General features: G+C 40.0%; 1 protein-coding gene across 5 annotated transcripts; it reads left to right on the top strand.

Annotated features, from left to right (window-relative positions):
- Positions 1-771: 771 nt before the first annotated feature.
- On the top strand, positions 772-25,332 carry cald1b (caldesmon 1b). Of its 5 annotated transcripts, XR_009920880.1 has the most exons (18): positions 772-810; positions 11,592-11,695; positions 14,734-14,859; positions 15,484-15,823; positions 16,029-16,700; positions 16,962-16,997; positions 17,081-17,148; positions 17,427-17,673; positions 17,825-17,950; positions 18,665-18,708; positions 18,802-18,880; positions 19,498-19,629; positions 19,711-19,848; positions 20,943-20,989; positions 21,409-21,480; positions 21,576-21,599; positions 22,558-22,594; positions 23,829-25,332. XR_009920880.1 is itself a non-coding variant. In XM_062390286.1 (16 exons), the coding sequence occupies exons 2-16, from the start codon at positions 11,622-11,624 to the stop codon at positions 23,843-23,845; spliced, it is 2,208 nt and encodes a 735-aa protein (XP_062246270.1). In that variant the 5' UTR covers positions 772-810; positions 11,592-11,621; the 3' UTR covers positions 23,846-25,332. The 5 variants fall into 5 exon arrangements, 3 of the variants coding, with proteins under 3 accessions (XP_062246270.1, XP_062246272.1, XP_062246271.1); XR_009920879.1 differs by lacking the exon at positions 20,943-20,989; XM_062390286.1 differs by lacking the exons at positions 20,943-20,989; positions 21,576-21,599.
- The last annotated feature ends 392 nt before the right edge of the window (positions 25,333-25,724 follow it).

Genomic DNA, 25,724 nt, shown 5'->3' on the forward strand with positions numbered 1-25,724 from the left:
TGTTAAAGTCGAGCTTCACCCTGTCAGATAACTCATCGTTTGGCAACAGCACAGTGTCTCAGATGTCACGGTGGTATACGGTTAGCCGTAAATTCAGTGATGGAGCAATAGAAACAAATTAGAAAACAAACAACAGTGTTGTTTTGGAAGCACAGATATGTGTGCAATTTGGTTTGTGGTTTCCTTGAGCCCACTGGAAACAATAAACAGCCGAGACTGTTCAGCTACCACGGATGGATGCAGAGGAGTGGTTCTTAGTTTCTAAACAGTTTCTTGTAATTTGTCCAGACCAGAGGGGCTGAGCCAGGGAGAAAAACCTCTAATTGGAGGAAATTGTTCTAAAATAGACGCAGCGATATGCATGATTTTTGCTCCCATCTATGAGGTGATAACAATACATTTGACTGTATGGAATTGTGAAATCACATGTAATTTATTTGCTACGTTGTGTTGTGGATGTGTATCATTCGGCCTCTCAGATGTTTGTGTGACTTAATGTCTTGACATAAATGCATTAACTCCAGAGACGGAGAGAAGACAGAAAATTTTGACAGACATACCTAATTTATCATAATAGAACCTACATCATATTGAAATAATTATAGGAGCTAAGTAATCGCATACACAATTGTGTGTATAAACTGGATGGATAAATTCCTGCACACACACATACACACACACTGGCCAAGTGTGGACTTCACTGAGCTGCAGTCGGAGCAGGCGGGGCTGTTCATGCTGTGTTTATAAACCTCTGGGGGCACGCGCTCCCCTGACTTCGAGCAGGATCAGTCACTTCAGTCTGCAGGACTGGTAAGTTTTATGATGCTATCCTCTTACAGCTGAAACGGGATGTTTTTATTGTGATTATTATTTGAGATTGATGTCGGTGAATTTCAGCAGAATAATGCTGGCACTGTGACCGATGTGGTTTTAGATGATGTCAAGACATCATTTGATGTCACCACAGGGTTTAAGGGTTAAACTAACCAACTGGATTAGATTGAGAAGAGCTCTATATTCTAAAGACTGTAAATAACATGTTGCAATAAATTGGGTTATATATGGTATAGATATCTCACTCCTTGGAAAAAAATGCCCTTCTATTTAGTCTGATTACAACTATCCTAGGGTAGATGTGTTTTGAAAAGTTGATATCATCAATACAACTCATTTGATATTTAATGTGAAAAAATTTAAATAAAGCAGAGAAAAGTCTGCACAAAGATATTAAAACATCAGGAGAGTGAATTAAAATCTCTCACCTCTATGCACGTTTGTGCACAGGCTTGAGAAATAGACAACATGATATAAAATATGAACCTAAACCTTTGTCCGTTTTCTGACAACTTGAAAGCAATAATTTCTTCTTTCAATTCTCAGTCAAGAAAATCTTGTAAAGTTGAAAAAAATACAATCATATAGTTCAGTGTATTTTTGCAGAGGAATCAGAAGGCTCTATATCCACGTTGCATTTGTGACATTATATCGGGAAGGCAGGACCTACTCATTTCTATCAGGGTATGACAGATAAACGACCAACTTGTCCTTCCCCAATCACAAAAGATAAATTGCAAGCAGAAAACACACATCTGCTCTGTCAAACACAGCATTGAATACTGTTATTTGACTAAAGACCAAAGAGTTGACAACGGGCTGTGGAGAAGCTGTTGCTGCCTGTGGACATGCCAAGTCAGTCTCCTATTCCTTAGATGGTATTGGAGATAAAGGCTACAATCACATGTGAGTTGGAGTTCATGACCACGACTCATCTCGTCTCTCCGGGTTTACTGAGTATCCTCGGGATAGTTTACCATAATCAGAGTGAATGCAGCTGTGCAGAGATCCAGTAAAAATGTTTTTGAATGAAGTGTAAGTATTTTATGACATAGATTTGACTTCAAAGCTTCTATAAATCTACACAAAGAAGAGTTCACAGATTTAGTCTAATGACATGACGACTTAAGTTCCTCGTAAAGGGCGGCATCAAATCAGCTTGATCCAAACACCACCGTCTTTGACAGGAGAGAGTAGGGCACGAGCTGCCCTGTGAACACAAACACAGGCAGATGAGTTTTTAAACAGACTTTTAAAGGCAGTCATTAAAAAGAAGTCAAATTTGCCAAATGAGAAACCGATACAGGGCTGAATCACACTGCGGATGCTTTAGTCTGAGCAACAAATGAGTCCTTGTTGCTGAGAGGTGGCGTGATTCGACAGAGGGGAAGGCCGGCTGCTCTGTCGATGTACAGATGGGACGTTTTAAACAGGAGAGGAAATGGTTTTCCACATGAGCAAATTGCAGGAGAGGTAAGAGGTGAACGTTACTGGCTCTGACATAAATGAAGGCATTCATCAGTAATCAGTCTGCCATCAAATCTACTTAGTAGATGCAAGGTGGAATAACATTCCTCTGGCTCACACCCGGAACGGTTGAGATGCAGGGTTTATTTGTTTAAACGTTCACCTGCTCCTGCACCATCGCTATGACGACGGTGATGATAGTTGGCCTCCCAGCAGCACAGTATGGACAGTGGACTCATGGCGACTACAATGGAGAGCAGTTATTCTTAGATTTGTATAGCAGCAGGTATTTCCTAGAGTAAACCACGCTCTGTGTCTGTGGCCTTGCACTTTGCCAAGCTGGGACACTACAACTAACACTGGTTGTGTGCTTCCTTAAAAGGAGGCCGAGTACACTGTCTCAGCTGATGGGATGCGAAGCAGGGAGTGCACATAGCTGTATCTATTTCCATTGAGTCCCCTGGTCGAGAAGGAAACTGTTACTTAGCTCTGGGTTTGGATTTCATTAAACATATCCAAAGATACCTCAGTAATGTTTAATTTATCACTAAGAGCAAATTTGTCATAATAAAAGACAGATTACAGCAAGTGAACAACACATTTCCCTTGTTCAAGCTTCATCTGTCAACGCATGATGGATTCCTTGGGTCCTTTGCTTACTAAAGCACTGAGGAGAAACAAGGAGCCCGACTGAGTATCCAAATCTTCACTCAACCACTTGATGGTTATCAGCTGCAGATCGACACACCCTCCTTTTTATACCAAACAAACATTTTAATGAGCTGCAGTAAAGGTCAGCACTACAGCGTGCACGTCCTGGCTGGTAGACTGGAAGGAATTTGCATCCTGGTGAGGGACTTTTACTTATGTGACCATGTTTGGTCATGTGGAGTAAGCAGCTGCAGCTTCTTGATTCATTGCAAACGCCTCTCTGGCATTTGTTTATCACTGAGTGTGTTGAAGCACTTCCTTTATCTTTTAGAAAGAACCTCCTCTGATTGGGGGTATAGAATTACCTCTATGTTGTATATAGTTTGTATGTTTATTGGTGCAAATTACAGAGAGAGCAACCATGACATCACTTTTAATTCTTTATAAAACACTAACCAGTATAATAGAGCCAAAAGTCAAATATTTACACTGTGAGATGAAAAAAACATTCATGAACACACCTCTGCTCTCACTGTGCAGTGAGTTGAGCACATTTTCTCACAAACACCTAATATGATCTTTCTGGGGTCACGCCCCCCCCCACCCCAAAAAAAAACAAAAACAATCTTGCCAACAAACAAACAAACAAACAGATGCAGAAGCAAATATAATGTACTTGGCAGATGTAATAAAGGTTTAAGATCGTAGTTGGCTTTCGGCATCTTTACTGGAAACCAAAATGGACCATCCAAACATTTATTGGGAGGACAATTCAATGGTTCTGATCCCAAATCAGAAAAAAGATGTGAAACCATAGGGAAGCCCGCTTAAAACCTCACTGAGCAGACTTTGTGACTGGAGCTCTGTGACTGGTATTTATTCAGGGATCAGCCATGTCTGTGGAGGAGGATGGATGATCATGGTTAAGCATACAAGTCTTGAGGTGAGATATTACATTGGTGACCCAAATCCATCAAGGACATTATAATTAAAGACTCAAAATATCAAACCCCGGCAATTTATCAATCAACGGCTCAAACTCGTCCCAGATATCAGATCCTGGAACCCAACAACCAGGAGGCTGGTGTTGTTAGTTTGTCTGGAAGAACTCATCCGTGTGAAAATACCCGAAGCATCTTTACCTTCATGTTTCAGGACTTTACCATATTTTGCAAGAGCAGGCTGATGAATGATCAACTAGGCAGGTGAGATGTTAGAATTTGTTATTAGATTTATCACAATGTGGAAGCTGCTAAGAGTTTAAATGTATTGAGTTTCTTGTGGTCACCTTTTGGCCCAAAGGATTGTGGGCAACTTTTTGCGAAACATTTAGCCTCCACAGAACGAGTGACTGAGTTTTTGGTTTCTGTATTTCACCAAAATTTGAAAGGTTCAGAATTTCAAAATAAATGCCACAATACCACTGTTCTGGATGGAGGACAAGTCAAAATCTCCCACAGGAATTCAGAGCAGCAGGCTAATAGACTCCAAATGAAACCCCTCTCATCTTCTCATAATGATTTACCAAAGTCTTGTTTCTTACCTTGATTAAAGTCAAACAAAGAAGTGCAATAACATGAGAGAGCATCTATAATGAGGTTCATATTCATCCCATTTTACACACTGTCAGCTGCCTGCACACAAGTCCTGTCTGTGCCACACACTGACTACATCCCTCACTGTGTCAGATCTCAAATGTAGCTGATTGGAGGGATTACATAACGATATGATGATTATATATGTAAGTGTTTTCTCTTACAATTGGAGAAAGGGTTAGAGTGTGATGTACCAGGCTCATATGAGAGTGAGTAACACATGGCAGTTACTTTAGTTACTTGCAGGTTACTTTTATTTGTCTGCATAGATTGTATATTTTGAAAGTTTGATTTGTTCTTGGGCTTGTTCGTCTTATTGAGAGTTAAAATTTGAAGAAAAAAGGTCAGTAAATATTCTTAAATAAACAAATGAAGTCATTCAAACAGAGTTTTAGTATTCTATAAGCAAGCAGAACATTTCACTTTCACTTCAAGATGCAGAAATAAGCTCATGTTGCTAAATTTTTCCTGCAGCTTTGAAACATTTTTAACAGATGATCTGTGGAGAATTTTAAGGGTCAGCTTTCACTTATCTAATATAGGGCCACAGCAATTTGCAGTTTTCATTATCATTGACTTTATCATTTCTTTCTGAATTGATTGATTAGTTGCATTTTCTAATAAATTTCTGTTTCACTGACATCGTAATTTAGAGATATGGTAGATTTTTTATATTTGGTAAAATTGCCTAAATCACCTTAGACGATCATTTTGTAGTTTGCATTAAAGTGACAAAATTGTTATACAGTAACAGTAACATCAGTGAAAAACAGCCATAATAAAGGATGAAAAATTCACAGACCTGAAAAAAGAATAGTTGTAAGAGTGTGAGCTAATTGGCTAAAAAATCGACTCGTGGTTGCTGCTACAGTAGCAGAATGTGCAACTGAAAATGGCGGCTCCAAAGCTGACGCCCGATGTTTATGATCACATTATGGCTCCACACAAAAAGGACAAAGACCTAATTTGTGATTGTCTGGCTTCCTTTTCGTCACACCCACCAGTCGTACTTGATTGATTATGAGACAGAGAGAGTACAGACAGATATCCAGCTGCCTGCATGTTTTCTGAATGAAGATGTGAGGTCTGCTGTAAGCTGCCAGACCAAATGTAAATCAGCCATTAAAAACAATTCTCTTTTCTGCCTTTTCGTCTGATGTGTTATTAATACATTGGCAACCTCTCCAGAAAGACGCCATCATCAGGACAGTAATTACACAGGCAGACTATATACAAACAGCCCATGGCATGTACACAATGCTGGGATGAATAGAAACACAAAGGAGGACCATGCAATTTATGTAATTATGGGTTTTTAGTGGGAGTCTCTTAACTTTTGTGTTGCATGCCAAGCACTAATGTCCTAGAAGACTTATTATAACCGTCAGTGGACCACTAGAGGAATTCTCAGGCCAAATCCTCAGCTTCAGAGACAAAAGAGTCAAATGTGGGTTCGCTGTGATTTAACTTCTTTTGGTGGCACTGGCTCTGGATGTTTCCAAAAGCAAAACAAGTTTTATTAAGAACTGTGCTTGTTAATTACTCTCTTAAGGTCTCCCAATAAAATGTTCTAAGTATATTAAAAGGATGAATCAAAAGTCTCTGAACCTTCTTTGTCTGCACCAGGTTTGAATAATATAGCTCAACATTTTAGGAGAAGTAACACTCATGTCTAATGTAAGTGTTAAATTTAGAAAAGGAGGCATAAGAAGATTAGACTGTTGGCATAGAGACTGGAGGGGGGGGGGGCGTTTAAGTTATATTTTAAATATTATTTAATAATTTGAGAGCAAACTGAGACATAAAAATGCAATATGTTATTCAGTGAAGTTTCACTCCTGCCTTGTTTGGTCTAGACCTTCAGGCTTTTCAGTTTAGTCTGAACCAAAGTGTGGAGTCTCAGACCAAGGTTCAGACGAATGGACAAAGTTTGATCTGACCAAAACAGTCTGGGTTATTTGCAGTTTGAAAACACTTCTATAGATAGTTTGGACTTTCGGAGCAATTGCAGGAAGTCGTGACAGGACCGAAAAGTAGAAGGAAAAAAGCAGAGGCCTTGCTGCTCTGTCCAGAAAAAGAGTAGAGACAAAATTAATAAAAGGAACCTGTTCTTCAATTGTAGAATGGAAAGCATGCCAACGTTAGAAACACACCAGTCAAACCAATCAATGTCAAGTATATGTGCAGCTCCTGTAGGTGATGACGACAGGCCATACCTTTGTTACACAGAATGCTTTTGGGCGCTTCTGGAATAGCAATGTGAAACCAATACTAACCAGAAAAGTTACAAACAATGAACGTTGGTTTGGACTTTCAGTTGTGAAAATGCCTCTAGAAGTGGCTGGGAGGTTGAGCCAGGCTCACTGGTTCCCCTGCAGACTGTATTTTAAGTTTGGCTAATTGCATCCTGGCTCTTGCTCAGTATGTAATGCATAGAAATGACAGTCTTTAAAATAGACATTCTCTCAGAAATGCTTAAATGCAAATGTTGGAACACATACACGACCACTGTTCACCCGTCCACATGTCACAGTACATGCTCCCAGCAGCATAGCAGAACTGTTTCCTTGTCAGGGCTGTTTTACGTGACTCTTGCAAACATCCACATAGAGATTCATGAGAAGCATCTGGTCAGTGTTAGAGATCAGGTAAAGAGGTAAAACAAGATTAACCAGTAACTGATGTATAATTGTTAAACTGTTGCAGGCACCATTCTATGTTGTTTTTTTGGCAAGTTAGAAGAAAAAGATAAAATTGTTAAAAGAGGGGGCACCAGAACATAATGTCCACACATAAACGGTGGATTTTTTGCATTTGAATTACCTTATGCAAGCAACACACTTCTAATTTATACAAATCACCTTTCAGATGACTGATGGGGCCACTGCTAGGGGGAAACTCTCTAGTGATTATCTGTAAATGTGTGTGTAGAAAGCTAATTCCCTCTTGCTTCCAGAGTGATGATTTGTTAAACTTTAGAAATGCAGACCTTTGCCAGCCTTGCTGGACCTGGGCCAATAAAAACAGGGCTGGATCTCAAATCTGAAGTGTGTGTGTGTGTATGTATGTGTGTGTGTGTGTGGGGGGGGGGTGATTGAGGTGTGTGCCTGCAGGTCAGTCAGTCTGCAGCATAATGGGGTCCATTAGTCATATATGAACATTTGCAAGGAGAGTGATTGATATCACTTTGCATTATGTGATTGTAAAAAGGAAATAAGTCAGTGATGATGTGAGTGTTTCACTTCCATAGATTAGGACTGGAACATTGAATTTTACGCAGGAATGCTCTTGTACGAAATGTATGATAATCTTAGGTTTATGTCAAAATGGTGCTGTTGATTGTCTCTGAAAGCAAAATGATCAGATGTACTCATCCCGATCACATCTGCCTGTGAACAGCAGGGGCCCTTGACATGGTGCCTTGCTGATGTGGCCTCTGTGCTGCAGATCAGATCAGGAGACCAGAGATCAGTAGGTCTCCTGTAACTGCACGTAATCCTGGATGTTTCAGTGCCATGCAGTTCAGCCTGCACATACAGGGTGATGCGTTAATTAACCAAACTGACTTCTGGTATGTTTGCTGTGGTATAATCAGTTGAAATGGTCCTTTGTCAGTCTCAGACAGAGCAAGGACAAATGCAGACTGGCTGTGCTGAGGATCAAACCTCCAACTTTGTGGTTAGTGGACGAGACTTTGTAAGTCACTCTTTAAGGAAAGTGAGGATACATCCTGAGGCTGTGGATCAAGATGTATCATCACTTTATGAGACTTACATTAAAATGAGACCTTTGAGTTCAGTCCCTGACCTCCACAGATCATTATAGTATCTGTGTTAGTAACAACCACCTCTAAAACTGTTTTGTTGAGCAGATATATGAGTTGCAATAAATCACTTTCCTGTTTTGTTTAGAGGCACTGTTTAAACGAGCGCGACCTTTTCTAGGAAACCTCTTGTTGGAGATGTAGGGCGGGTGTTAGAGAAAGGCCTCTGTCGGCATGTTCTGGTTGTAAGCCTTTGTGACTGTATATGGTATCAGCCATAGTGAAAACCAAACTGCCTGTGATCCACTGCTCACTGTTGGTGGGCTCCTCTTCCACCCTTAAGATCCAGATGACAAAATAAAGGGACGACACTGAAGTAGCCCTTTTTAATGAGAGAGTTACATAAAACTCACGTAATCTTGTGCAGGTAAGAATAGATTATAATGCTGTGCTACACTTAGTTTCATCTGGTGGGGATATAAACAGACCACAGGTGGCTCATATCATTGTAAGGGGAGATAACTAGCCAAGAGCATGATATAAACGAAATAAAGTGTGATGTCAGCTTGACTCTGTGAGCTCATGTCACTCGGACTCCCACTGCTTCGAAGCTTGAGATAGAAAGATTGATTGATATAGAAGGAGAAGGACGAGAAGGTGGTTTTCTCACGAGGCATGTTCTTAGATGTCAAATGATTCAGAGTGTGTGTGTGTGTGTGTGTGTGTGTCTCTGTGTGTGTGTGTCTGAATTTGATGGAGGGCTTTTTCCTCCATCATCGAGGTCTTTAGTCATTACAGTAGATCATCAGACTACTTGATAAATATTAGACTACAATGAATTTATTTCATTTATTTATTTCTTCAACCAAAAAGCTCATTAGTAATTGCACCAATGTTGCATATTTTTTGTTAGCGTTCCTGGGGTTTAAGTATTTGCTCTCAAAATTCAAACGAAAGAAAATGAGATTACTACGTTTATGTTTATTTTTATGTTTATTTATTTATTCATAATGATTTTCTGAGTGTTTGTTGGCTCCTCTGCACTGTGACAAGACAGTGTTCGGCACCTGTTGGCGCAGCTGTCTGAGTTTCTTTTAAACTTGATGGTTGATGGCAGCTGATTATTGTGCCAATGTTCCATGAGATGTTTTATAAAGCTGGGTGTAGGCACATGGTGAAATGCTCTGAAGGCTGAAGGTGAATGAACCTGCATATTGTTTGCAAGTCTATGCACTCAACTTCTTCAAACACGATATCTTTGAGCACTTGAGATAATGCCTCTTGGTCTTTCGGGCGCAGGGAGTTATGCAGTTGGAGTCTCGGCACATGAACTTATGGTCTTTTTATATTACATAAGTGGCTCAACTTTGGGAATTGAACCCTACACGAGCAGGAAAAAACACAGATGTATTATTATTTTATTAGAGACTACTCGAGAAGTGCATCCAGGATTAAATGATTACTTTGAAAAGCTGCAGCTGAGAGATAGATGACAAGCCAACGCTGCAGAGTTATCATAGCTAAGACTGGGAACAGTGGGCCCAGCTTGGCTCTATTCAAAGGTAACAACATCTTCCTTGCAGCACCTCAAAGCTAAATAATCAATTCTTGATTAAAAGTACTTATTTTAGACGAAAATGACAAATTCAAACATTGTTTCTGTATAAGTTAAACAAATGAGAGTAGTGTGAGCTGTTTATGTTTCTGTTTCGAGGCTAAGCAATACAGCTAGGCTACGCTACGACGAGCTTAGCTTAAATAAACTAATATAAGCTACATTGAGCTAACCTCAGATAAGATGAGTTGAGCTAAGCTTAAATAAGCTAAAATAAACTAAGATAGCATCATGGAGCTACTTTGAAATAAGCTTAGATATGATAAACTAAGATAAACTACGATAAGCTAAGATAAGCTAAGATAAGCTAAGGTAAGCTAAGCTAAGCTAAGCTAATATAAACTAAGATGAGCTAAACTGAAATAAGATGCCTGCTCTATAGCATCATATTTACTAGACAAACATTTCGAGGTTTATCTAACTTTCAGTAAAAAAAGTGATCGAGCCCATTTTATCATTAATGATGAAAACTTTGTTTCTAAAAATATAAAGCAAAGTTTATTAAAATCTTGTTAAACTCTTTTTAGGGATGAGAGGTGCACACTATTATGATGTGATATCATGATTATGAACTTTGAACAAGAACAAATGTAAGAGAAGAGAGCGGCAGCAAAACAAATTTGTCAAATAAAGATGAATGAGAATAATTGAAGTAGGTTTCTCTAGACTGTTACAGCTTTGTACTGACGTTTGTTAGAATTAGTGTAACAGTAAAAAGGAAACTGGTCAAACTGAGCTCAGAGCATCAAGGTGCTGCAGGTCAGCTTGACAAAAAACATCTTCAGAAGGTCATTAACTCCTTGACAATAAATCTCAACCCTCTCTGAAGTTAACACCTAATATAAAATGAAACATGGTTTTGTTGTACTACTGATTCATGACAGGGTGCTTTAAGGCTTTAGTTTATTGAAGTTTGCTGAAATTCATATGAAATATCTCTGCACCAGCTTATCAGCAACGAAACAGCCTCGAGAAAACAGGAGGGCATCAGGGGAGCCAGTGGAGTTTCAAAGAAATAAATAAAAACAGACTAAACAAGATCTACAGCACGTCAGATAGAGCAAAGAAAGCAGGATAGATAAACTAAGAGAAATTATTTGAACAAGTCAGCAATCAGGGATCAGGGAGGAGAACGGGAGACAGAGTAGGAGTCAGGATGAGGAGGAGGAGGAGGAGGAGGTGGGAGGCTGTGAGAGAACGAGAGGGGAGCACAGAGGCAGGCTTTGCCTTTTCTGGTAGTTAAACGCTACTGAAAGAACAAGCAGGAATTCTCGGTGCTGCAGAGCCCGGGATATAAACCAGACTGTAGAAGTTGGTGTAAGAAGGAGGGGACACACTGCTGTCTATGGACTAACTTTCAGCTACTGTTCAGGTATTGTGAACCAACAGACTCTGGAGTTTTTGTGACTTTTTACACCATTAAACTGTCTTGGGTGTTGCTCCCAGCACTTTTTTACTTTAATTATTTTACTGCTTCTTCTTGAAAGTAGCATCTTTCCTGTCACAGTGGGATTATTGAATATCCCAACAGTTTGAAATGATGTTGATGTACTGAGAGCCGTCCTAAATGGTTGTAGGATCCAACTGTAATCCAAAGGTACGATGCACGGATGTGTTAATGATTGATTAGCAATTAACTGTTTTGAAACATCTTCTTGTCTCTCAGCGAGAAAGTGAGGAGAATCTTTTGGGCACCATGGATGATGACTTTGACCGCCGCATGGAGCTGAGGAGGCAGAGGAGAGAGCAGATGCGTGTAGATTCTGAAAGGTAAGTGAGCGCTCTTAGAACATGTAAACATGTGCAAATGAAACACATGCATGCAGATAAAAACACTGTCATGGGCCTTGACACTTTGTCACACAGAGAAACGGTTTGGGGAAAGTGAGTGAAATCAGGCCAAAAAAAGAATTTGAAAATCAACTATTGAAGGACGGGCAAAATACCAAACTTCATCCTCTTCAATCCAAGCCTCAAAGTTTTCAGCGGGGTGTGACTTCAGTAGACCATATCTGCTGTTGCTGCCGGTTATTAGACAGCCGGAGGAAGTCATCAGTGTTGTGTGGAGTAGTTTAATCAAGACGAGCCACTTTTAGAGTTTACATAAATTTTCCCTGCGCTTCTGAACTATGCATAGTGTGTGTGAGTGATTTTGTGAGTGCCTGTGTGATAGCACACGGAGCAGCAGATTGGAGCAGGCCAGACTTGGACGGAGCTCAGGTGATGACGGTTTAATGATCTCCAGTGATTTCTTCACTCGTTGCAGAGTCACTGGACTGGGCTGCTGTTTGGAATTGTCCCTCACTCTCTGTCATCTCCTCCCGCTCACTTTCTGTTCTCAGATAAATATTACAGCACTGTTATAAAGCAGACTCTAATGTCTGAACTGTGCACTCATGTGAGTAAAGTTGAATTTGATTTTAATCCTTAGATAATTACATTTAAATTGTAAGGGGTTGGGAATGAATCAACAGAAACTCATTGTCTGACTGGTGAATACATATTTTAAAACAAGTACAAGCAGTTTAAGATGAAAATGAAGCAAACGAATACTCTGCTATGAAACCCCTGAAATTGGACATGAGGAGAAAGTCTTAATGCCCCTTGGCTTTCTTAACATGTCAACTGTTGAACTGGACACTCAAGCATTGGAGATCTCGTTGCTTGCTGGTGCCATTACCTCTTGAAGCTCAATGATTCCTGGGATAGGTTGGGTCGGGAAGGACCCCCCCCCCCCCCGTTGGAGCCATAATTTCTTGGGGACGAAAGAAGGGATTTGTCGGTCACATCGGGAGTCTCTGAAATCGGACAGCCTACATGTGCCACTGTGACTTCAAATCAGTCTTCAAATGCAGCCTCAGAAAGGTTCTAGCTCCTGAATTGAGACAAAGCTACAGTTTAGGGAAGTCAGACAGTATTGATAGACAACCTATAACATGTCGGGTATTTTGTTTTTTTAAATGGGATCTGTTCAAAGTCTAAAATACCATTGGTTTGATCCACCAAGAGATGATAGTGAAATGTGGCCATATCAGCATCTCACGCATCATTTTCTTTAAGTTCAGGATTCAATTGATGTCCTATTGGAGTCTCAGAGAAGGAAATTGTTCACCTCAGACAACTCTACCATACCAACCCAGTCTGCCATGCTGCCTGTCGCCAGCCTCCAGATCCTCCGATCCTCTTTGCCGCCCAAGGAAGTGCTGCAGACGCTGGAATGTTTTGACTTCCATTTTTTGGCACGACACAGCCTTCTGTGAATGCGATAGAAACTGTCTGTTGGGTTTTCAGTGGCTTTTCTATCATTTCATTTGATTCTCCTGTTGCACAATAAGCTCTCACCATATTTCCCCCTATTTATCATAGTTTCACATCCCTCGGGTTGCTCATCTGGAAATGTACCAGTAAAACTCTTACAGCAGCCTCACAGCAGGTCTCCAGCTTGAGGTGGAGTAATATCTTATTGAATTACTTCCTCTGTGATTACTTGAGGCGACCCACTCTATTCGGAGGAACCTTTGCCCAGGGATTTGTTGGATTTCCGCCTAATTTGGCTTTTTGTTTCTGTTCTAAAGACAGAGAGGAAGCTTGTGGTTCTCATCAAACTCTTCCTCTCCCAACATCTGTAAATCATTGTGCAGAGAATTCAAGATGAGCAGAGGGAATGGCCCATGTTCTATCAATGGGCCAAATGAAGCTCTCTCTCTGCCTCATAAAGCCTGGTAATGCTTGGAAAGACCCAGGCTGGCACGCTCGAAAGTCTCACTGTGAATGTTCTCATAGTTGAGTGAAAGTCTAGCGAGGGATGTGAGAGGATGGAGGGGAAAACAGGAGGGCAACATTTTTGGCAATTGCCTCTCATCTATAATCGGCACATAATAGCCTATATTGTTAGCTTTCTAGAAAAATGTCTTATTCCCTCATCTTTCTCTTTTTCCTCACTTTCTCAATGTTCTGTTTCTTCGATGTGACATTTGTATCTCAGACACACAGAGAGTTATTATCTTATTATTTCATAGCCTGTTCTCATTCCGTTGTGGTTCCAGTCTTGATTATGTCTCTTGAAATCGTGTGGCTTATATCAGCGGTTTGCAACCTGGGGGTTGAGATGTCTCAAAGGGTACAGAGAAAATTTTCAAAGGATGGAGGATACTTCTGTTACACAATATGAAGATATTTCTACATTTTTTCCCTTTTCCTTTGGGGACATTGAATATTAGCTGTTTATTCCACTTGTGTTGGCCAATATGCCCTCATCATCATCTCTCCATTTATTTTGTTTAACATCCTTTGGGTTGCTCATCTGGAGATGTAACAGTAACATTTATGTAAAACGTTTTTGTAACTCCTGAGGGAGCTTTGCTAACACGAAATCTGACCATTTGTCTCACGTACCATCTAGCAGCATCGCCTGAGGCTGAAAATCGGAAACTTGTAAAAAAATAGAATGGAAACTGGTTTATACACATGGATGAGAACAGTGGTATTGGAGTCTTTCCATGCAGGTCAACACAGGGTCAAGTGCTCTGAGAAGAAAGTTAATTCCCACTGTCTTCATGTCACGTCACTTTGGTTTACACATTTTATTGGGAAATGAAAAATATCAAGCATCTATTTTAGGGAAAAACATTTTCTCCTGAGTAACTATCATGTTGTTAATGATTCAAGTTCAGTAACTGGATAATGACTGTTAGGAAAACACAATTTTTCCTCAGTGTGTGTCTTATTATGGAGTGAAAATGTAAAAAACGTAAATGTCTTTCATCGTTTGACCACATTAATGTGTTTCTGTGTGCGTGATGGTTCAGGCCGGGTAACACCAACGATGATGACGAGGAGGAAGCACGGGAGCAAAGGAGACGTGCGAGGGAGGAAAGGAAGAAGATGAGGGAGCCTGAGGAGTCTGATATTTCTGATGCTATCAACAGTAACAGGTACAATGAGGATGAGGGGACAATAACTCTGAAGTGTACTGTTGTGGGACAAAACAGAGGAACTTGGGCATGATAGTCAAGAGACAGACAAATACAGACCTCTGAGTTTAGCCTCTGAATCAAGAAGAGAAGAAGACTTGAGTCTTTTTTAGTTTAGACCAACAAAAAACTGAGCTGATACTTATAAGAATACTATAAGAGAACGGGTATTTTAGAGAAAAAAATGAATAAATTAAACTCCAAATACTTCAGCAAGTACTTGGGACCAACATGGTACACTACGGGGTAACAAAAGTTTGAGGAAAATATTAGAACACGAACCCTTTCCGTACTCTGATTAATAAGGAAAAATAAATACCAGCAAAACATTATGTTATATATTATATAATATAAGCACCAAACTCTACCTGCATTTAGGTTTGGATAATCACTTTGGGTTTCAATATTTTCACCCGCTTCCAGTGGCTGTGCCCTTCTTTGAATGATTTCCACAGCAGAACGATTCTTGACTTTTAATAGTTTAAGAAATATGATGGTATTGGGGAATTTAGAGATTAGGCTTTAACTGGACTTGAACTTCAGACTCTGCTTCTTTATGAACGTATCAATCTCACATTTCTACAGTGTTGAAGAGAACGAATCCTCCTCCACACCCACTGACACCATCGATGCTGGAGGTGCAGATGATGACCAGGCTTTGCTGGAGCGCCTCGCAAAGAGGGAGGAGCGCAGGCAGCAGAGAATGAAGGAGGCAATGGAGAGACAGAAGGAGTTTGACCCCACCATCAGCACCCCTGACGGCACAGACGGCCCACTTGAAGAGGTGTCCTCCATTAGCAACCGCAGCAGTCAGCAGCGGACAGAGGAAGAGGAAGAGGAGGAGAAGGAGAAGGAGAAGGAGGAGCAGGTGGCAGAAGCGGATATGAACTCCTGGAAAAAAGAGGAGGAGGAGGAAGTAGAGAAGGTAAGGAGGAGTTTCCAGCTTTTTTTTTTAAGAGAATAATGTACTTAAAACAAAAAAATGTATTTTGGAGGTTATTTTTCTCTTGGCAGGAATCATCAGCCACAATAAATTATATATGATCTTTTCTTTTCTTCCTATAACTTTATTTCTACTTATCTATGTCAAGAAAATTATAGAAAATAAATAAATCCAAATTTTCCCATAGGAGGAGATTGACGCTGCAACAAATGAAGAGGTAGATCAAGGAAAAGAAGAGGACGTTTTTCTTGATGTTGACAATGAGCAAGAAGAAAGGAAGAGGAAAGAAGAGGAGGAAAGACAGCAAAAAGAAATGGAAGAAAAGCTCAGAATAGAAGAGAAGGAGAGGCATCAAAGAGAAATGGAGGAAAAGCTGAAGAGAGAGGAAGAAGAGAGGCAGCAAAAGGAGGAGGAGGAGAGGAAGAAGCGGAAAGAGGAGGAACAACAGAAACAAATGGAGGAGAGGCTGAGAGAGGAGGAAGAAGAAAAATTGAAAAAAGAGATGGAGGAAAAAGAAGAGAAGGACAGACAGAAAAGGGAGATGGATGGGAGACAGAAGAAAGAGGAGGAGGAGAAGCAGCAAAAGGAAATAGAAGAGCGGCTGAAAAAGGAAGAGGAAGAAAAACTCAAAAAGGAGATGGAAGAAAAGAAGAAGAAGGAAGAGGAAGAAAAGCGGAGGAAAGAAATGGAGCAGAAGAAGATAAAGGAAGAGGAGGAAAACAAGAAGAAGGAGCTGGAAGAAAAGAAAAAGAAGGAGGGGGAGGAAAAGCGGAAAAGGGAGGCAGAGGATAAAAAGAAAAAAGAGGAGGAGGATAAATGCAAAAAGAGAGAGATGGAGGAAAGAAAGAAGAAAGAGGAGGTATTGAACTCAACCTTTTCTTATATTGTCCAAATTTTTGAATCAACAGAATAAGGATTTTTTATAGGTTTTTCAGATATTTGCTGTTTCCTAGTTTTGTGTTGTGGTCACAAATTGTTTGTGTCCAGGATGTTACAGCAGTCTAGATCTGCCTTGAATTCATTTTCTCTCATATTTGTATGGGTTTTTGACAAGATGTGTTTCTACTGAGCCTTCGTTCCATTATTGTATTACTCGTGTTCTTCTTTCTTCTGGATTAAGGAGGAAAAGCTTAAAAGATTTGGTCTTAAGGAAAAGGTAAAGCAAAAGTGATTAATTTAATAAACATTACAGTTCAGTGCGGTTTTTATATGTCTAAATTATTTTTTTCTTTTTGTAAGAATGAACCAGCCAAACAGAACGGATCCTTCATTGAGAACAAACTCAAGAGAACAGAGAAGACGTCAAGGTAAATCTTCCCAGGCACCTTATTCCATATTACACAATGTTTTTGTCATTTTCTTTTTATTGCTTATTCATTTCATTTCATACAAATTTATAAGAAGAGTTGTACATTTGATTTGAGTATGAGAAAATGGGCTAAAACTGAGAAAACAGATTATGAGAAAATTGACTCAATGTAGCCATTACTTTTATAGTGTTCATTTACAGTTTAAATAATTTTCAAGCCACCGGTCATGTGAGTTTGTATATGTGTGTGTTTTCATTAAACATCTGCCTGTGCAGGGACCATGCTCCCTCCATGAAGGCAGACGACGTGGAGCGAAAGGAGGCTGAAAATAAGCTGCAGGAGCTGAAGCGCCGGCGAAACGACGCGGAGAGCGAGGAGTTTGAGAAGATGAAGCAGAAGCAACAGAACTCAGAAGCCGAGCTTGAGGAGCTGAAGAAGAAGAGAGAGGAGAGGAGGAAGATCCTGGAGGAGGAGGAGAAGCAGAGGAAACAGGAGCTGGAGGACAAGAAAGCCAAAGAACAGGTCAGGATGGACTACGGAAAATCATAATACCACACAAATATTCCACATTGTGAAATTTTTGTAAGGAACCGAGATGTAAAAAACACTTAACTTTAGTTTGATTTGATTGTTGGGCCGAAGGTGTGACAGTAAATTGTGGCTTTGGTAACAGGAGGAAAGGAAGAGGATGAAGGAGGAGATAGAGAAGAGGAGGGCGGAGGCTGCAGAGAAGAAGAAACAGAAAGAAGAGGACACCTCAAAACCTTCCTTTGCTATCAGTCCAAAAGGCTCCTCCAAGGTGAGTCTTGGACCAGAGGTTCAGACACATTACAGGGTTTTACAGGGTTTCAATCATTGGCAAAAAAAAATATGAATTACCATAATTAGTTGAACATATTAGCATGACCTTGACATTGACCTTCTCATCAAGCTCCAAGCAGGAACGAATTTCATTTCACATTAGCTGTTTCTCTGATCAGTTTCTATTTGTTTTCTACAGTTGAGAGACATGGCAACCAAAGCACAGCTACGTCCCTTTATCTTTGGTTTTGCTCATTTATTTTGAATGTTGCTATTAGACTTATTAATAGATGACAAGAATATACAAATATGCTGTCTGCCATTTGAGCTGTACTCAAATATGGCAGTAGATGATCTATGATGCCTTTTCTTGCTGGAGTATTTTTGGAGGAATGTTCAGAATTGAGTGTGTACATAGAATTTCTGATTCCCTTCAAAAGTAGTCCTCATCCCACACACCATGCTTGGTGTGTGTGTGTGTGTGTGTCCTGGCTCTGTTACAGCCAAACTCAATCACTCGGGCCCTGACCAGTACAATGATCAGTAGCAGTACAGACAGACATTCCCAGTGACAGACTGGTCTGCCTCTCAGTGAGAACATGTTGGAGACAGGAAGAAAAAACAGTGCAGCTTGACCGAGTCTAACTTACGTGCGCATGTCAGTGACTCCGACTAATTTATAACTTAAAACTTGATGTTTTGTTGTGTGCAGATTGGAGAGAAGGCAGAATTCTTGAACAAATCAGCCCAGAAAAAGTGAGAAATTAATGGGTTTTTTTCTGTGGATGAATAAACCAGGGGTTAGTGTGTCTTATTGAACTAAATAAATTGTGTTGTTCATCTTTGCAGCACTGCAGCAAGAGTGTCACACACTCCACTTGTGTCCAAGATAGGCAACAGACTGGACCAGTACACTTCTGCACTTCAGGTGAGTTAAGACAACATTATTCACTGTCTAAAGTAAAGGTGCCAATACACAATGTATACAAATCTTAATTAGAGAATTAAGCCTGTATTAAAATTCTGAAGTAACAGCGGAGAAGTATTATCCAAAAAATCTATTTAAATTATCAAAACTAAAAAATGACAAGATCAGTCCCAGGGGCAGTGAGAGAATAGGAATGTAAAAAAGTAAGTAATGTTAAAAAAATAAAAAAATGAAGTTGAATAAAACAAATAAACTTGAAATAAACTTGAGACAAATAGAATTATCTGAAAAGTCTGGTGGGGAAATGTGTCTTTGGTGTAACTCATGTCAAATATGGCAATGAAACTCAACGATACACAGTTTGGATTGGTAAATAAAAAATTATTGGAACCACTGATTAATTAACAATGCATCTTATTTTTAATCTTCAAAGTTAACCTTGGCTGTCAAACTAATTTGACAGAAAATGGAAACAGAAAAGCAATGGAAATAGTCAAGGTCAGAACAAGCACCTTCGGAACAGTATTGAGTGAATGTACATTCCACCATTGATCCTCTCTCAGCGTCCAGTTGCTTTTTGTCCTTTCAAAGTATGAAATCATCTTCTGTCTCCACAGGGTAACAAAGAAGGCAAATCCCCCAAGTCTCCTCTGGCAGATATTCCTACAGGAGGCACACGCAGCATCAAGAGCATGTGGGAGAAAGGCAACGTCGGCGGCTCCTCTGAAAGTCCAGCCCCTGCCAACAAGGTGGAGGATTGAGAAATCAAGGACGGACAGGTTCACTGATGGACCATGAGACTGAGTACATGAGATCTTTTTTTCCCCCAGGACTTGGCCGTTATCAGAGGAGGTGTGGCTGGACGTGTCAACAGCTGGATGGCAAAGCCTGCAGAGCCAGAGAAGTCGACACCTGCACCTGCACCTGCAGCAGCAGCAGCTGCACCACCTGCAGCAGCAAAGCCGGCGGTAAGGCCCGATAAACCCTTGTCCTCATCGCACACAGGCTATTGTAAATCTGACACCAGTGTTACTAAAACACAGTAATCCCTTGATATTCAGTACATGCTAATGTTCTCATTTGCACGTCAACATGCCAGCCTTTTGTTGGCTGTGGCCTTCTCCTCTGAGCTGCAGGAGCGTGCAGTGTTGGTGTAGGAGCGTAGTGACACCACATGGACAGTTTACGTAACAGCATCTGCAAATTAAGCAACCCTCCAAAAAAAAGAAAACCTTAAGCTAGATGAATGCAGTTTTTAAATATAAACATGAGGACAAAAAACTTTGAATTTACAAAGAATATTGTTCTCATTGCTGCAGACAACTGATCAACCACAATGCACCGATTCAGACAGCAGTAAATCTACATTCACAGGTTTTCCTCTCTATACATTAATCAAATTGACCTCTGCAGGTATTTCAGATTATGTTACAGCCCATGGAACAAACAGCACTTACAAAAAGTTTGCTCAGTCGTTGTGATTCTGTCTGTGTCAAAAAAACAACATGCTGTATTTTGATCTCACTGCGACTCCATTCTCCAGGTCTCCTTCAGGCTAAGGTAGAAGGTCATGTCCCTTCACATTTGTCAGTGACATTATTCACTTGTCTCACAACACAGACAATATAACCAACATGTCGTGGAATTATTAGTTTATTTACTAATGGTATTGTGCCATTAAATAGAGGAGGTCATTTGTTCTTGGCGGACACTGTGTCCTTGACTCAAAGTAGGACACCAGCTGCTAATCCAAGCAGGTCGTCTGGAGACATTACTCTGTGTCCATAAGCAGAGCGGTTGCAGAATGAAGTGTGACATTGTTCTAACGTGGACATTTACGAGCGAGATATCTTTAGTGTCAAACGTCTTGGCCAAAGGAGCAGTTGGTTTCAACCTTGCCTCTACTTTTGCGGCCATGCCTCCCCCTGATGGGATGAAACTGGATAGCAGTCTGCTGCATGATCAATTCTTTAAATGGCCTGTGCTCTCTTCTCTGTGTGTTTACTTGTTCATTTCTTATCTGCCTTTCTCTCCACTTTGCTGACGCACCTGTTTCTTACAGTTTTCCTCACTCAAACTTTCCCTGCTCCTCTCTTCAAACTGATAAAGGTATCCCTTTGCATACATATGACTTCAGCTATAACCCATAACCACACACACAATGAATATTTATTCATCAGATGAGGTAAGATTGGATAAGATGAGATAAATTAAGATGAGATGAAGTAAGATGAGTTAAGATAAGATATGATAAGTTGAGATAAGGTAAGATAAATTGAGATGAGATAAGATTCATTGAGATGAGATGGTATGAGATAAGATAAGATGAGATTGTCCTTAAGGAAATTTGTCTGACAATAACAGTATTTTCTTAAGAGGTCTAGTTTGACTTTTGATATTTCCATTATACTTGTATTGGAGTATGTGTACGTAGTTGTACTTGTACCTTTCTTCTGATAAAGAATACAGTTACTTCTTCCTCCCCTGTGTGAGACTAAAAGGTGCCATGTTGTTGTTGTTTGTGACAGGAAGTGAAACCAGGTGACGTTGGTAACAAGCGCGGCATGTGGGAAACCAAGAAAAGCTCTGCACCTGCCAAGGTAACACACAGACACACGTCCTGTGTTTAACACCTTCCTGTTCGAGTTCTAAGGGATTTCATAGTGACATAATCCTGTTTGTTTGTTTCATTCAGTCTAAATAATCAATGGTGAAAGAGGTAACACTCAGTGCATGTCCCAACAGGCATGGTGTGACTGATATGTGATGTTTACACTGATTGTACATCTTCGCCCAACACACATACGATAGGTTGTTTTTCTCAGTTCAGGCAATTCAAAAAGTGATTCAGTCAAAATCTGTCCGATGTTTCTGTGAGGGACTGAACTCACGATGTAACTCTACATTCTACGTCCACCTTTGCTCCTTATATTCAAACGTTTATGGTTTATATAAGAAGCACTTGTGGATGTGACACATCCAAACAATGTTCATGTAACTGAACCTCACACATCTGTAAACATGAATTATCTCCTATTAAAAGTCAAATTGGGGATTTCAAGTCTCTGGTTGAGCTGCCTGAACGGAACTTTAAATATTGACGTGATGAAAGAGTAGATTTCTGTATTTATCACTTACACACGTACTGCAATATACATATACCAAATATTTGGGTTACTTTGTTCCTTGAGTGGTCTTGAGGACATAAATAGTTTTTCCTTGGCCTTGATTGTGTTGTTTATGTGGAACATGGATTATTTTTAAACATGAATGTGATTGGTATGTTGTGACTGGACGTTTTGGCTGCACTGAGCACAGCTTTTTGTGCCGAGCTACAAGCTGCATTGCAGTGAGGAGGATAATATTGTTAAGCGCATGTGGTTGTTAGTGATATGATTTTCTTTCAGACGAGTGTTTTAATAAAATCTTTAGTATGGCATATTATATATTGTATATTGTCTATCTATTAAACCAGTCCACAACATTCACCCTCTCATATCTCTTTACTTTCATAACCATCATTTTCATATTGTTTCATTTATATGGATCCTTATTCACTCTCAGGAAGAGGAAGTTAACACACCTTAGCTTGAAATGTATCCTAGAATATTTTCTTAATAATTTTTTTACATTATACAGACTCTTCTTCTCACATTTCCTTCTCACATTTTCTCCAGGTGGCAGTGGTAGGAAAGGGCAAGTTCGTCACAAATGGTAAGTTTGTAAATTGATTGTAAATAATGTTTGATTCTAACTTAGAAGTAAAAGTACATATATAATACGATATAATCACTGAAAAAGGTGTAAATGAAATGGGTCAAATCTACAATCCTCATTCAACATTAATTTGATGGCTAAAGTCCAACAAAAATGTAATTTGAGCATGAACTCACAGAGGATGAATACGCAGAAATGATTCAACAATCAAAAACTATTTCATTATTAATTTATCGGCATCTCTGCCATTGTTTTAAGACAGTTACTTGAGTAATGTCTTCAGAGTAGGTCTCTTACTTTTGGTCTCTTACTTTTTGAAGCTGCTACCTAACTTAACTACAATGTCACTCTGACCATGCCATGACTGATTTATATCCCCGATGGACTCCTAACCACTACAGCTCACCAACCTTCCTTCATGTGCCAGAGTAGCTGCTCACTGTAAATCAAATCGGCTACAGGAGATTTTAGGGCAGGAGCTTGGCTCCGTGGCACTGTGGTCTATATTTAAAAACCCTTTCACCCTGACCTTGTTTCCCAGTATAAAGAACCTCCAGCCCCCTGGGATGGCTGTCATGTCTTTGCGTTGCACTGTTCACCCGGTGACACCTGGGCTGCCCACTACCGGCGAGCTGTCAAGCATACCGCAGTGCAGCTGCTTGATTTTCACATTACAGCCAACTGCTAGGGAGGATTACCAACTATTAAATAAACAAATCGCAACAATCATAAGGCTTATTCAGTCATTGTTAATGATAAAGACCCTCCACGTAGCCCTACAGCCTGAGAGAGAACTCGCCATTCATATCAATCATGTACTCATGACAAAAATGTTGTTAATCTCCGTGATCAAAAGTCCCATTTCCTCTGACACCTAGCCCGCCTGAACCAGAATGTGAACAATAGAGGTGGAAAAGCGTTTTGTCAAGTGTCAGCTTCAACCCTAAATAGCTATCGTCCCCTTTTCTTCATCAGAAATAGACTGAGCAATGAAGTAAAGGGCAAATGACAAAGTTACAGCTTTCAATCATGTCCTGGCTTTGGCTGCACGGTACATGTCATCGCCAGGGGGACTGTGTCTGGCACACAGGCGAAGTAGGGGGGGGAAAGCTCAGAGACCAATATCCTTAAACACCTGAGAAATGTTGGTAAATCCTACTTTTTGGATTGCAACATGGAGGATTGCTTTGACTAATGGATCTTTAATGTGTTTGCTTCTTCTTTCTATTAGCAGGTGTAAGACCCTAACCAGTGACCCCATCATATCAATCAAACCTGACCAAACACAAGGCTACTCTGCTCCTGTGTGTTTCCATTCCCCCTCAACACGCCTGTATTTTAAGTTCCGAGTGAGAGAAAGACGAGGGACCGGGACGAGTGACGTTTGGGTTCCAGCTTTCACTAAAAATCTATTAATTTGTATTGATTTGATTGGTTTGATGTTTTGATATTTTTCATGTAGAAATTTGTTGTCATATTAAACCACACCTTAAATGATTGATAACTCATGGGATAGATTTCATCTTCATTTTCGCTAATTCAAAAACAGGACACTGATCCACACTGATCCACACAGATCCACACTGATCCACACTGACCCACACTGATCCACACTGACCCGCCCCATTAGAAGCATTTGTGTTATATTGTTCTACACACGCACTGCTTTTTTGGGATGATAGTCGCAGTTTTAACTCTATAGAAAGCATGTACATATTACAATTGTTTCAGTAGTTAGGCGCTTTCTAATGAGGGGCTCTTTAATGAGGAAGGCTTCTAAAGAGACAACAGGACAATCACGGCTGTTCGTCCATCATGTTTGCTACAGAGATTCTTCTTAAAATTATTCACAACAACACTTGTGATCCTCTTCCTTTCCATCTAGTGTCAATATAAAGGTCAAAAGGTCAATAAAGTTAATAAGGTAAATACGGTTACCTTAATTCTCCAAGACTTTGGTTTGTAAGCAAATACCTGAAAAGAAATCAAATTCTCATAATCCTCAGCGGTAACATTCTTTTATGTTAAAGAGCTCAAATAAGATGATGAGTGGGTGGAATAATGTCTTATTGACTAAGAAGTCTATATGTCTTACAACCAATTGAGTTATTAGTGGATTCCCTAGATTTATAACTAACATATTTATAAATAGAAACAATAAAACCAGTCAACAGGTTATTCTAAAACCTGGACACCTAAAACCTATTCTATTTAACGACCTATAACTGATATATAAAGCATTGGTAAATAGACTATTAATAAAGCTATTGGTTTCCTCACACAGGATCCTGAGAGCAGAACATAATATCAGTGACTCATTCTTCCCAGAGGGACAGCCAGAGTATAACAGTTACAACAATTAAAAGCATGACAATCATTCTGTCAACAATTCCTGGTTATTTTGTATTTTTGACTTGTGGCAGTTTAACAATCACATTATTGTGTCGTATAAGCACAAGAGGAAGTCAAGTAAATCATGTGCTAGACAGAAACAACGAATCAGTGATCAGTCAGCCCCCATGCTTATCCATAATCAGATTACATGCCACTATCTTTGCATGACAACTGCATTATGCTTTCAAGTTGGAATATTTGCTTAAGTGAACTTAAAGTGTAGCCTGGTGTTTCTATCGGTGCAGCCGAGTTGAAATCTCCCAAAATGTATTGTGAGTCTCCTGCAGTATTTTTGGTTTGAATGTTTGAAGTTATTGTTTGTGCTTGCTTCAGCAATAAAGAAAAAAAAAAAAAGGAAAAAAGTCTTTGTTACAGTTGTGTTGCCTTGTTTTTACATATCAGGGGGGAAATGTTGCCCCACGTCTTTTTTTTCCCAAAGCTTGAATATATGATGCTTTACCAGGTCATAAATGTACCTGGAGTGTGTGTGTGTGTGTGTGTGTGTGCCTGTGCGTGTGTGTGTGTGTGAGCGTGTGTGTCCAGCTGTCTAACAATAGACTGGGTGGCCATAGGGTGCTACAATCACATGAGTGTGAAGGGTGGGACTATGTATCCTTGATGCTCAACCTGCTGGTGAAACTCAAGGAGCCGAAGTCCGTCGCTCGTCTCTGAGCTCCTTACGTCGGGGTCACAGGTAAGGACACGCTCGTACTTTAAAGTCCTTCGATTTGTG

This window comes from Platichthys flesus, chromosome 6 (assembly GCF_949316205.1).
Source record: "Platichthys flesus chromosome 6, fPlaFle2.1, whole genome shotgun sequence".
In the NCBI taxonomy this organism is placed as follows: domain Eukaryota; kingdom Metazoa; phylum Chordata; class Actinopteri; order Pleuronectiformes; family Pleuronectidae; genus Platichthys; species Platichthys flesus.